The 12,395-nt window shown below is 40.8% G+C and overlaps 1 protein-coding gene across 6 annotated transcripts in view; it reads left to right on the top strand.

Moving 5' to 3' along the window:
- The window catches only part of WDFY3 (WD repeat and FYVE domain containing 3), a 245,098-nt gene that overhangs the window by 214,942 nt on the left and 17,761 nt on the right, over positions 1-12,395 (top strand). For all 6 annotated transcript variants that reach the window (XM_032332768.1, XM_032332772.1, XM_032332773.1 and 3 more), the window contains 6 exons: positions 685-838; positions 5,162-5,253; positions 5,479-5,691; positions 8,743-8,890; positions 10,163-10,317; positions 11,264-11,422. In XM_032332768.1, coding sequence (XP_032188659.1) covers positions 685-838; positions 5,162-5,253; positions 5,479-5,691; positions 8,743-8,890; positions 10,163-10,317; positions 11,264-11,422 — 921 coding nt within the window. The remainder of the gene's footprint in view (positions 1-684; positions 839-5,161; positions 5,254-5,478; positions 5,692-8,742; positions 8,891-10,162; positions 10,318-11,263; positions 11,423-12,395) is intronic.

Here is a 12,395-nt window from a genome sequence, read left to right as displayed (position 1 = left end):
GTATTTTCCCGCGGTGAGCTTCAGTGTAAAGACAGATACACTGTGTCCACTGAAAACACAGCAACAGGGAGTTCTACTGAGGAAGGTATATCTGTGAGGCTGTGTAAGAAATCCCTTTTCTATTTGAATTTGTTATATATATCAAAAAGTTATATATAACTTTCTTAGTTTTTCTTTCTTTCTTAGTTTTTCACCTAATCCTTAACATTGTGAGCACTTGAATGTCATGTTAATTTATAAAATCAGTCTAATATATATATACACACATATATGTGTATATACACACACAACTTGAATATTTTCAACTGTAGATGGCTACATTAGAATCTTGGTTGGTTTTCTTTAAGAGAGCATCATGAAACTATGGAAGAATTCATATTTCATATTTCATATTCTTGCCCTCTCAATAAAAAACTCATTTTTTAGTGACTTTTCAAAGTCTTTGTATTTAGGTTTCACTTTGATTACAAAATACATGTATTAAGCACTTTGTCAGAAACACCCCCAAAAGAATTCATTTTCTTTTTGTGATTATTTAAAATTTTGTGTGTTTGACATAGGATGGGGGAAAATGGAATTGTCACCAAATGTATTTACTTGGGTTTATCGAGCCCGTGAGCTTGACAGAAGCCATGAGGTGTGGCGATGGGGCTCTAACAGAGCAGTGCCTTCTTCCATCCACAGGGAGGCCACTTCGACCTGGCTGACCGGATGTTCCACAGTGTGCGCGAGGCCTGGTACTCAGCATCAAAGCACAACATGGCAGATGTAAAAGAACTTATCCCCGAATTTTTTTACTTACCAGAATTCCTGTTCAATTCCAACAACTTTGATCTAGGTATGTACAGCTGTGGTGCTGTCATTGGAACACTACCCTGGAAAGGACCAATAGAAATGTGACTTTCCTGAATAGTGTCTGCAGTATGCACAAACAAGGAAAGACTTCCTTGTGGTTTCAGCAGCTGTTATTTACTATAATTGGGTGTGTGGGAGTAAATATAAAAGGAAAAATACATTTATGCCCAAAATAACTGTTTCAAATGTGGAGTCTTGGGAAGATTTAAAAATTGACACAGATTGCATCTAATGCTCAGAATATTATGATTTCAATAAAAACAAAGGGGAGGTGAAAATTTATTTAAAAATCCTTATGGTTGAAATTAATAGCCAAAAATGATATATCCACATTTTTCGTGTATTGTTTTAATCTTACGTATTGCGAGAGGCATTCTCACATTGCATGCTGATATGTTTTAAAATTAGAGTTTTAGAATAACTTCAAGTTAATTTCTCTTTTTTTATCGTGTTAGGTTAGTATTATCTAGAAAAACAGAAACAAATCAATAGTCCTAAAAAGGAGAGAAATTTCGTCAGTACTCTGCTCTCTTTGTATAATCCAGCAGTTACAGGAAATAGATTTGATTTTGGCTGCAGTTTTTTGGAACATAGTTTGCTGATCTGGGTTTCTGAGTATTTCTTTTAAGACATATCAAAATTCCATTGTTTCTACTTCAGAATATTCCTGCCAGACTTTGTTCTATTTTTGTATATTTTTCATACTTCATATCATATTTAAGTGTTCAACATATAAATCATTTCTATACTACCTCAAAGTTTGTTAACAGAAAATTTAGAGAAGTGTTCATATCTGATACATCTGAGTGATTTTTCTTTCTAAAAATAGTTTTTTAAATAATTTTTGTTGATTGTCCTTTGGCAGTTCTAACTTTGTGAAATTATAGCTCCAGAGCTAATCGGAAAGGTAGTAAGACTCTCTTAATAGCCCCAGCAAAAGACCTGAAATTGAGTCCAGTCCAGACCACTTACAAACTGAACTAAATTATCCAGTTTTATATAAATAAATTAAGAAAGAGTCATGTATTTTTGCCATGCTCATCTTCATAATAAATCATCTTCTTTCCATGAAATCACACTTTAAAAAACACTATTTGCATATAAGAGCTAAAAGTGTAAACAAAAAAAAAGCTAAAGCTGTAAAACTCTTAGAAGAAAACATAGGGTTAAATCTTAATGATCTTTTATTTGCTGATGCCTTGTTAGGTAGGATATAACAGCACAAGCATGAGCAACTGAAAAAAAATGACTTGGACTTGATCAAAATGTAAAACTTATACATCTAAGAGCATTATGAAGAAGGTTAAAAGAACACCTCCAGAAGGGAAGAAAATATTTGCAAGTGATGTATCTCATAATGGTCTAGTGTCCTGAAAATAACTCTTAAACTCAACATCCAAAAGATAACCCAATTAAAAAATGGGCCACTGAACCAAGTAGACATGTCAGAGAAGTTATACAAATGGCTGTGAGAAGATGCTCAACATCATTAGTCATTAGGGAAATGCCAGTGAACATCATGTAGGTACCGCTTCACATCCACTGGGATGGCTATAGTGAAAGCAAAAAAGCAACAACAACATAAAAGAGCAAGAGCCGATGAGGGTGTAGAGAGAGCAGAAGCTTCATGCACTGCTGGTGGGAATGGGAGGTGGCTTAGCAGCTGTGGAAGACAGCTTAGCTTGGTGGTGTCTCAGAAGTTAAAACTGGAATCACCATATGACCCAGGAGTTCCACTCTGAGGTCTATATGCAAAAGAACTGAAGACAGGGACTCAAGCAGAGTACCTGTCCACACCCGTTCAGACCAGCATTATGTACAATAGCCAGGTGGTAGGAGCAGGCAGGCCACATGTCTGTCAGTGAATAAACAAATTGTGAAATGCACATACAGTGGAATGGTACTCCATGGAAAAGTGTGAATTACTGATACACACTATAACACAGATGAACCTCAGAAACATGATGCTAAGTTAAAGAAGACAGACACAAAAGATCATATAATGTATGATTCTCTTCCTATGGAATATCCTATATAGGTCAGTCTTATAAACAAAGAACACAGTGGTGGTTACCCAGGATGGGGGGAGCAAGCAGGAGGAATGGGGAGCCACTGCTTAATGGGTGTAAGACTGCCCTGTGGGGTGATGAAAATGTTTTAGGGCTAGATAGAGATGGTGGCCACACAAAATTATGAATGTACTCAATGCCACTGAATTGTTCACTTTAAAGTGGTTAACTTTATGTTAGGTAAATTTCACTTCAATTACTTAAAGAAAGAAAGAAATCAAGAAAACCCCCAAAACAATGTTTACTATTTTTATTATCTTTAAGTGATATAAAACAAAGAGCACTTGGTTTTTTCCCTGGCTCTGGGATGAGTAACATTCCCCCCGGGTCTTCTTATCTTTATACCCTTGGATATGGATCTACATGGAAGAGAGCTGCAAAGTACCAGAGTCAGACCAAGAGTATACTGCAAAGTGTTCTCTTTAAATTTTAAAATTGCCGCTAGTGCAGGTGAAATAAAATGATACTATTTAAATATTAGGGATGATTAGCACATTTTTTTAAAAGTAGATTATATGTCAAGTCTGGAGACTTGGGTGGAATTTCAAAGGGAGTGGATGTGGGGTATGAATGAGGGGGAGGGATGGTAATAACTCGATTGTTTTATTTTTTCTTAAGTCATATGGTAATTTTTCCAACCAAGTGAAGACATCACTTTAAACTGATTTTTATGTTTCTCACTTAATATCACTTTGTCAATAAACCATCAAATACCAGTGAAAAGAACAAGATTGTTTCTGTGGGAAATATTTTTATTGGCCCTCACTTGAAACTGCCTTTGTGTTCTAGAATTTGAACAATTGTACTTCTCTGAAAATGTCTAATACAGCTGTTTACCTAACCAACTACTGTTGAACTAGTGAGTCAACATTATTATTCATAGAGTCATTTTTTTTACATTGATCACCTGATTTATATCTGGGGAAGCTGTAGGCTAAAATTAACTTTTTGGCCTTTACTTCCAAAAAATGAAAAGATAGGACCTGTTTCCTGAGATGCCAGTCCCATTTAATATGTTTTGTTGTAGACAGGTTTTATAGCAAACACTTCCTTTAACATTTTTCACTTTGTCTACCTATGACTTTTAACAGTTTCCATGGAATAAATATCACGTGGTATGCATTTTTTGTTTCTGCCAGGTAGCCCCATAGTTTTTCCAGACTTTTTTTTTTTTTCAGTTAAATGATGTACTAACAGCAGAAACTTACATTTCAGGTTTTATTTTTTTAATGAGAATCCTTACAGCAAAATATATGTCAGTTCTACAGAGCTCTCTCAAGAGTTTAAGAATCAGAAATAGGGGGCGCCTGGGTGGCTCAGTGGGTTAAAGCCTCTGCTTTCGGCTCAGGTCATGATCTCAGGGTCATGGGATCGAGCCCCACGTCGGGCTCTCTGCTCAGCAGGGAGCCTGCTTCCTCCTCTCTCTCTGCCTGCCTCTCTGCCTACTTGTGATCTCTGTCTGTCAAATAAATAAATAAAATCTTAAAAAAAAAAAAAAGAATCAGAAATAGGAAATACCACATGTGTTGCATATATTTCCAGAAGACTGGTATTTTTATTTCCTCTTTAGCAAAGAGAACACTCAAACTCCTCAGTGACTGAGTAGTTAGGTATTCCTTCAGTAACCTCTTCCATGTGAGATGCAAAATTTTGTCAAAACATTAAGAGAAGAAATTCAGTACTGGTTTACTCACCAAGCTCTAAGCATTCAGGAAAAGCCCAAATAATGGAAGATTTAAGAGAAATTGCTAATGATCTTCCAAATGCGCAGTCCTGAGGGGATAGAATTTGAGCAGTTTTTACAAACTCAAAACAGTAGGTTCACTAAATGTTTCGTTAAAAAGGAGTCCTGCAGTCAGTTAAATTTCAGGAATATTGTGTCTAATATCCCTCCTGGAGAGGCGCTCTGCCTCTGAAGAATCGTACAGGAAGAAACATGTTTAACTCTGCATAACTCAGCATTTTCTGAAGTCATTTGACAGGGTGGGTCCCTCAGATTTGCTAATGCTTAATAATCTCTCTGAGGGAATTCTCTTAAGAAGCAGACCTAGGGAAATAGCAGAGTAGCTGATCTCAGGGTCCTTTCTGATGGTAAAGTTTCATAGTTCTGGTAATGAATCTAACCCACTATTTCTGTGTTACTTTAATATAAAGTTACTATTTATTTATTTACCATCTTACTTAACTTTATTTATTTACCATCTTTCATTGTCTTTTTAATTTATCTAATTGCACAGGCTGTAAACAAAATGGCACTAAGCTGGGAGATGTTATCCTTCCACCGTGGGCAAAAGGGGATCCACGGGAATTCATCCGAGTCCACCGTGAGGTAATGGGAGCGTCCTTTGTGGTTGAATTTGGATTTCAGTGGGTTGTTGATCACAGTACAAAGAGAGGGCCTTGAGCAAGATACCACCCATTTATTCAAATTACAGATATTGTTCTTACAATTTTTAGTTATTTCAGTTCGTTATGATCACTGGCCAATTCCTTTTGCTTTCTGAGCAAGTAGTAAAGTCAGCCTATGACTGAATGTGTGTTTTTGAAATTACAGGCTTTGGAATGTGATTACGTGAGTGCCCATCTGCATGAGTGGATTGACTTAATCTTTGGCTATAAACAGCAAGGCCCTGCCGCGGTAGAAGCTGTAAATGTCTTCCACCATCTTTTTTATGAGGGTCAAGTGGACATCTACAACATAAATGACCCACTGAAGGAGACAGCCACTATAGGGTTCATTAATAACTTTGGTCAGATCCCTAAACAGGTATGGATATTCTTATCATTGATGCTCTCAGTTTCATTTTTTAAGCTCTAGTATTGCTGTAGATGAAGAATGAACATATAGCAAGTTTAGGCTAAGTTTTTATTGAAGAGCCCTGCCACCTAATAGGTTCAGTAGCTTCCACGATTATTGTTTTCTCCTCCTGTTTTGCAGGCTAGGTAAATAGAAATGTTCAGAGAATTTCCCCTCAGACGAGTACAGGGAGTGCTTTCCTATATCTGCCCAAGACGTGCAATCAGGGAAGAAGATGGGGTCTGGGGGTCTACAGCACACAGAATGGGGTTCCATTCCAAGACCAGCAGGAAGCCAGTGCTGACACTGAGCAATGAAAGGCATGGTCATATTTAGACTTTATTATTTATTTATTTATTTATTTTAAGAATTTGTTTTTAAGTAATCTCTACACCAGTGTGGGGCTTGAGCTTACAACCCTGAGATCAAGAGTCACATGCTCTACCGACTGAGCCAACCAGGTGCCTCCATATTTAGACTTTTTTTGTTGTTGTTTTTTAGGTTTTATTTACTTATTTAACAGAGAATGAGAGAGACGAGAAAAGAAAAAACACAAGGCAGGGGAGAGGCAGAGGGCGAGGGAGAAGCAGACTCCTCACTGAGCAGGGAGCCCTACATGACACAGGACTCCTCCCAGCACCCTGGGATCATGACCTGAGCCGAAGGCCAATGCTTAACTGACTGAGCCACTGAGGGATCCCCATACTTAGACTTGAAAGATCATTCTGTCCATGTACATTAACTAGAATTAAAATAAAAACTCAAAAATAAAGATCATTCTGTTCATAGTCTCATACACATGCCCACACTCTAGGGGAACCAAGTTAGGAGCAGAATATCACCTCGGAAGCTCTTAGTGACAGTGGAGGGGACAGACAACAGTGATCTGGATTAGATTAGTGATGCAGGTGTGATGAGTGCTCTCGTAGGAGGGTGCTTGTGTGGGTGTGCCAAGAACCAGCCTATCACTGGCTGCTCTGACCACTGTCTGGAACCCAAACAGGAAGACCGAGAGCATGGCCACCCGGCACCCACATGCGGTAGATTCCTCACCTTCACGGTGAGCACAGCCCTGTTAAGAGACTTCATGCGCCGGGCACACCAGGTTGGGGTGATGCACGAGGAGGAGCCAACCCCGAAGGAAAGGCACTCTCTGCTGGCCTTTCAAACTACCTGCCTTTCCCAGGTGCCCCAGGTCTACACTTTGGCCTCCCCGTCCTTCTCTGTTCCTGCCCCAGATACCTCTCTTGGACTCCCTTTTTGTACATTAACCAACTTAGAGGTTTCCAGGGTCGATGTTTGGGAACAGTCAGAACAATGGCCTTTCTCTGGATGACAGATAGCAGGAGAGCCTGTAACTGCACCATTCACAGTGCAGTCTGATCTACCAACCGAGTAACTGTGTTTACTTTGGAGGGGTGGTGCAGAGGGAGAAGGAGAGCCCAAGCAGGCTGCACACCCAGCCCGACGCAGGGCTCGATCCCATAACCCCGAGACCAAGGCCTGAGCCAAAACCAAGAGTCGGACGCTAACTGACAGAGCCACCCAGGCACCCCAGAATTGTGTTTGCTTTTAAACTTGAATGCTTATTGATAAACTCCAATCGCAGCTGAAGAATTATAGTTAAGCCTTTCCTTTTTTCTGAGGGTTACAAGCACAGGAACTGTTTCATACCCTCTGAGAAACAAATATTCTGACCATAAAAATCAAGACACATGCACTGTCACAGATTTTAGTCCCACTTTTGAGTTTAAGAGGCAGACTTAAACTCTGAGCCTGGGAACTGTAGTTCGAGAGACTGATAGAGTCCTTCAAAGTATGCCGTCCTAGAAAATCTAGGTCTAACGGTCAGCATATCCATACATTGTTATAAACCCTGGCCTGGTGAGGTGTTCTATCCTTAGGTCCTCTTAAAAGTTCTTCAACAGGAGCTCAGTCGGTGGCTCAGTCAGTTAAGTGTTGGCTTTGGCTCAGGTCATTGTCCCGGGGTTCTGGGATCGAGGCCTGCATCAGGCTCCCTGCTTGGCGGAGAGCCTGCTTCTTCCTCTCGCTCTGCCTGCTGCCCTGCATACTTGTGCTTGCTCTGTCTCTCTGTCAAATGAATAAATAAAATCCTAAAGAAAAAAGAATTTATTAAGGTGATATCTGTATAAAAAAAGTTTTTCAGCAAATGTCCATTCATGAACATGCTTTAAAGTAGGGAAGTCCTTTTATACAACTGTAGAGTCTGTGTCATTTAGAGAAAATAACAGAACCCTGAAACATGTAGACAGGAACAAGGGGTTTAAATGTTTGGGTACCTAAAATGTCTTTCTCTTTACAAAGCATTTTTTCTTCTGGAAATACAGAATGTCACATTCATAAAGTATGAAGGTTTTCTAGTCATTTTAAGTCTCATTTTATCTAATATTGTCCAAATATCTTCCTCAGATAACAGTTTTCTAACAGAAATGGCTCTGTACCTATTTCGAAGATCTACAGTATTTAAAAAATAGTCACCTTAAATGACTATTTTCTTTTTTTCCCCTTACAGCACTGCAAAGTAAAAAGAAGGCATTCATACTTTCAACAAATTAGTAGCATCTAAAAGACACCTAAATGATGTCACATAAAGAAAGGCCGTGTTGCCAGAAATAACTCAAAGAGAATGTCACTCTGCCCTCAGTGGTACAGAATGGTGTCTGACTATAAAGAACTGGTTACTTTTTAAAATTATTGGAAAGTAATGGTTGATCAACTATAGTTTGAGATTTACTCCTGAAAAGTCAGGAGATCAGAAGAGCATTGAGCATGGTGGTAACCCAGGTTTTCATGGTCCCACCCCTGCTTACTAAGATGGGAAACGTCCAGTATCCTTCTGAGTCTCCTTAAAAGTTCTTTCCTTAAATGGAAAAGGTGATGATGTTGTCCTTAGTGGTCATTGTGAAGTGTAAATGAAATAAAAACATAATACTTGGCATGTAAAAGGGTTCAATAAATGTTAGCTTTCATTGTAAAATGTGTCATCCTCTCTCATCCCAGTTATTTAAGAAACCTCACCCTCCAAAGCGAGTGAGGAGCCGACTGAATGGAGACAGTACGGGCGCCTCTGCTCCCCCGGGGTCTACAAGTGACAAGATCTTTTTCCATCACCTGGACAACTTGAGGCCTTCTCTAACACCTGTAAAAGGTGAGGTGACAGGAAGTCAGCCTTTGCTTCATGATTCTATGGGAGTAGTTAATAGTCACACATGTGATTAGCCTAACACATGTGCCTGAAAACATTAGTGTCAGTTATAATGAGTGCTATACTTTTTGTGATAAATCACCAGATACTTGTTAGATTTTCTCCCTTTCCTTTTGTTTTTTTTGGTTTGAGTTTTTTTGGTCTGTTGGATTTTTTCATCAAAAAGAACCAAACAGATTTCTCCTCCCTGCTAAGATAGCGAAACTCTAATAGACCAAATCTTGTAGCTCAACTTTATATTATATATGCAGAAAAGCCTTTGTAATCTTCATTTATATGTGTTCTGCCAATTTAGAAATAGCAGTTGAAAGACTGCATTTTTAATATGCGAACTTAAAGTATCTGTCTTTTATCTAATATGATTATGAGTTATCTAAAAGTACCTTCTCAGGACGCCTGGTTGGCTCAGTCCATTAAGCGTCTGCCTTCAGCTCAGGTCATCACGATCCCAGGGTCCTGGTTGAATCAGGCTCTCTGCTCAGTGGGGAGCCTGATTCTCTACCTCCCTCTGCCCCCCACCCAGTCACGCTCCCCTCTCTCCCTGTTTCTCTTTCACTCTCTCCCAAATAAGTGAATACAATCTTAAATAAGCAACAAAATGCTTTTCCAAGTGGATATTTTTCTTAGAGTGAACAAAGGTTTTTGTAGAGTCTTGAGGTTGCCACTGTTAAATCTAAACATTGGAGTGTCAACGTCTGGTTAATTAATAGGCTGCCAGCTCCGAGCAATGTTGCCTCATGACATGGACCGGCCTGTGCCAGCTGCACTCAGCGCCAGTGATGGTCATGGAGCACTGGTGTGCTCAGCAGAGAGTCGGACCACTTGGGGGATGGCATGTCCTTCCTTCAGGAAGTCTTAGGCTGGATCTCATGTGGGAAGTGCTGCAGGCCCAGATTGGTTGAAGGTCTGTGTATAGATTCTGGAGAGCATCCCAGATTACTTTGTTCAGTCCCGATGGTCAAGAAGACAGGCCAACTGCTAGGAGCCAACCCCAGGGGGGTCAAGAGACAGGAAGGCCGGAAGGAAGCCCTGCAGAACACCTGTCAGGGTCAATGTCCATCATGCAGAAGCCAGCCTCTCCCTCTAAGGTCATTTTGTTCTAATGTATGTGTTAGGATGCTTGATTCATAGGAATATTTGAGATGACGGCCTCTGTAGGATCATGAGGTTCATTTTCCTTGTCCCTATTCTGATCTGTTAATTTGTTTTTTACAGAACTTAAGGAGCCTGTGGGCCAAATAGTGTGCACAGATAAAGGCATTCTTGCAGTAGAACAGAATAAGGTTCTTATCCCACCAACCTGGAACAAAACTTTCGCTTGGGGCTATGCCGATCTGAGCTGCAGGCTGGGAACCTATGAGTCAGACAAGGTTTGCATTGTTTCTTGCTCACTCGTTTAATCTTGCTCTTCTGTGGTTTGGATATCCTGCATGAAAGGGGTGGGAAGAGCCCAGGCCAAGGGCTAGTCACCTGCTCCTCCAGAGCCCAGAGGCAGGGAAAGCTTCACAGCATGAGATCAGGTTAAAGGAGCTAGTGGACAAGGTGGGTTTCCTACAGAACAAGCTGCTTTTGAAAAGTTGTGTACTGAGTTCTAACAGTTTCCCTCCCCCACAAAGAGTTCCTCCAAGAGGTCCTTAGCCAGCCAGGTAGTCAACATTTTTGACCACTACAAGAGCCTCTTTATGGTGAATCACCGAAAGCCCACTTACTGCTTCAGTAAGCTTAAGTGGCGGATGGAAAACCCATCAACCCATCACCCAGGTGGCAGCAGCCTCTGTGTGGAGTCCCACATCAGCTCTTGAGAGGCCCTGGGTTGTGCCCATCTGGTGCCCTGTGCTTGCCCTCTGCTGGTCCCCTCTTGATGGCGGGCAGGATCTAGTTTGCGCAAGTCTGTGCATTGTGCTGTGACACAACCCTGTGTAGTTAACCTCATTAAACGGCAGCCCTCCTGATTCCCACTTACCTCTAAATGGATACAGCAAACACATCCTTCTACCAGATTCTCCCCTGGATCATAGAGAGCATCATAGTCAGAACATCATTTTCTAGGACTGGAGAAGCTGGAGACACCCACTAGGAGCAAAGTCCTTGTCATTATGGTTTCTCACAGCAGCTGTAGTTAGGAGGGCGTAGGGTTCAGGGTTCATGGCAGAGCCTCAGTGGAAATGCTGCAGAGTGAATCCAGCCCGGAGTGTACATGCATTTGCCTGTGAGGTGCCTGCCTGGGGACTCTCCTTCACTCAGTGTGCTCACTGGGATCCAGAAGTTGATAGTACTTGATGGCACATGTGTCTCACGTCTTGTTTTATTTTACAGGTGGTGACTGTTTACGAATGTTTGTCTGAATGGGGCCAGATTCTCTGTGCAATCTGCCCCAACCCCAAGCTGGTCATCACAGGTGGAACAAGCACAGTTGTGTGTGTCTGGGAGATGGGCACCTCGAAAGAAAAGGCTAAGACCCTCACTCTCAAACAGGTAACAGAATAAACGGAAGATCGACATACCCATCCTGGCAGCCTGCACTCTAGAGAAACCTACAAAGCTTCTTTAATTCCAAGGTGCTTCAGATATAATGGATAAAATAAAAAAAAAAAATGTTCTTTTGCTAGAAATTGGTCTTTAAATAAAGGAAATGAAATCAGGCAGTACTATTTCTAAAAATGATCTAAGCTGGTCCTTTTTTAAAATCTGAAGCAAGCTGTCTTTAGGTAATATATTATTTAATATGGGGAGCTTGGGGGCTCAGTCAATTGAGCATTTTTTTAAATTTTTTTAAAAAGATTTTTATTTATTTATTTGACAGAGAGAGAGCACAAGTAGGCAGAGAGGCAGGTAGAGAGAAAGAGGGAAGCAGGCTCCCTGCTGAGCCGAGAGTCTGATTCGGGGGCTCAGTCAATTGAGCATCTGACTCTTGACTCTTGATTTCGGCTCAGGTCATGATTTCGAGGTCCTGGGTTCAATTCCGGCATGGGACTGCACTGGGTGTGGTGTCTGCTGTGAGATTCTTATCCTCTTTCTCTCCCCCCACCTCTGCCCCTTCCCATGCTCCCTTGTGCAAGCGCTTTCTCTTTCTCTCTCAAAAAATAAGTAAGGGGCCCTTGGGTGGCTCATGACCTGAGCCAAAGACAGACACTTTACCTGTGTCTGTCTTTGGCTCAGGTCATGATCTCCGGGTCCTGGGATCGAGCCCTGCATCGGGCTCCCGGCTCATCGGGGAATCTGCTTCTCCCTCCTGTGCTCTCTCTCTCTCTCTCTATCTCTTGATCTCAAATGAATAAATAAAATTTTAATAATAATAAGTAAATAAAATCTTAACATACATGTAAATTTTACTTTATTTAAGTAATACATTTGATCCTTAACAGGGGTTTGAACTGTCCTAGTCCACCTATATACAGACTTTTTTTGATAAACCTAGTACAGTGAATGTATTTTCTTCCCCTTACGA

Source organism: Mustela erminea, chromosome 2 (genome assembly GCF_009829155.1).
Source record: "Mustela erminea isolate mMusErm1 chromosome 2, mMusErm1.Pri, whole genome shotgun sequence".
NCBI lineage: Eukaryota > Metazoa > Chordata > Mammalia > Carnivora > Mustelidae > Mustela > Mustela erminea.
The sequence above is the reverse complement of the archived record's forward strand: the minus strand, read 5'-3'. Positions and strand labels throughout refer to the sequence as shown.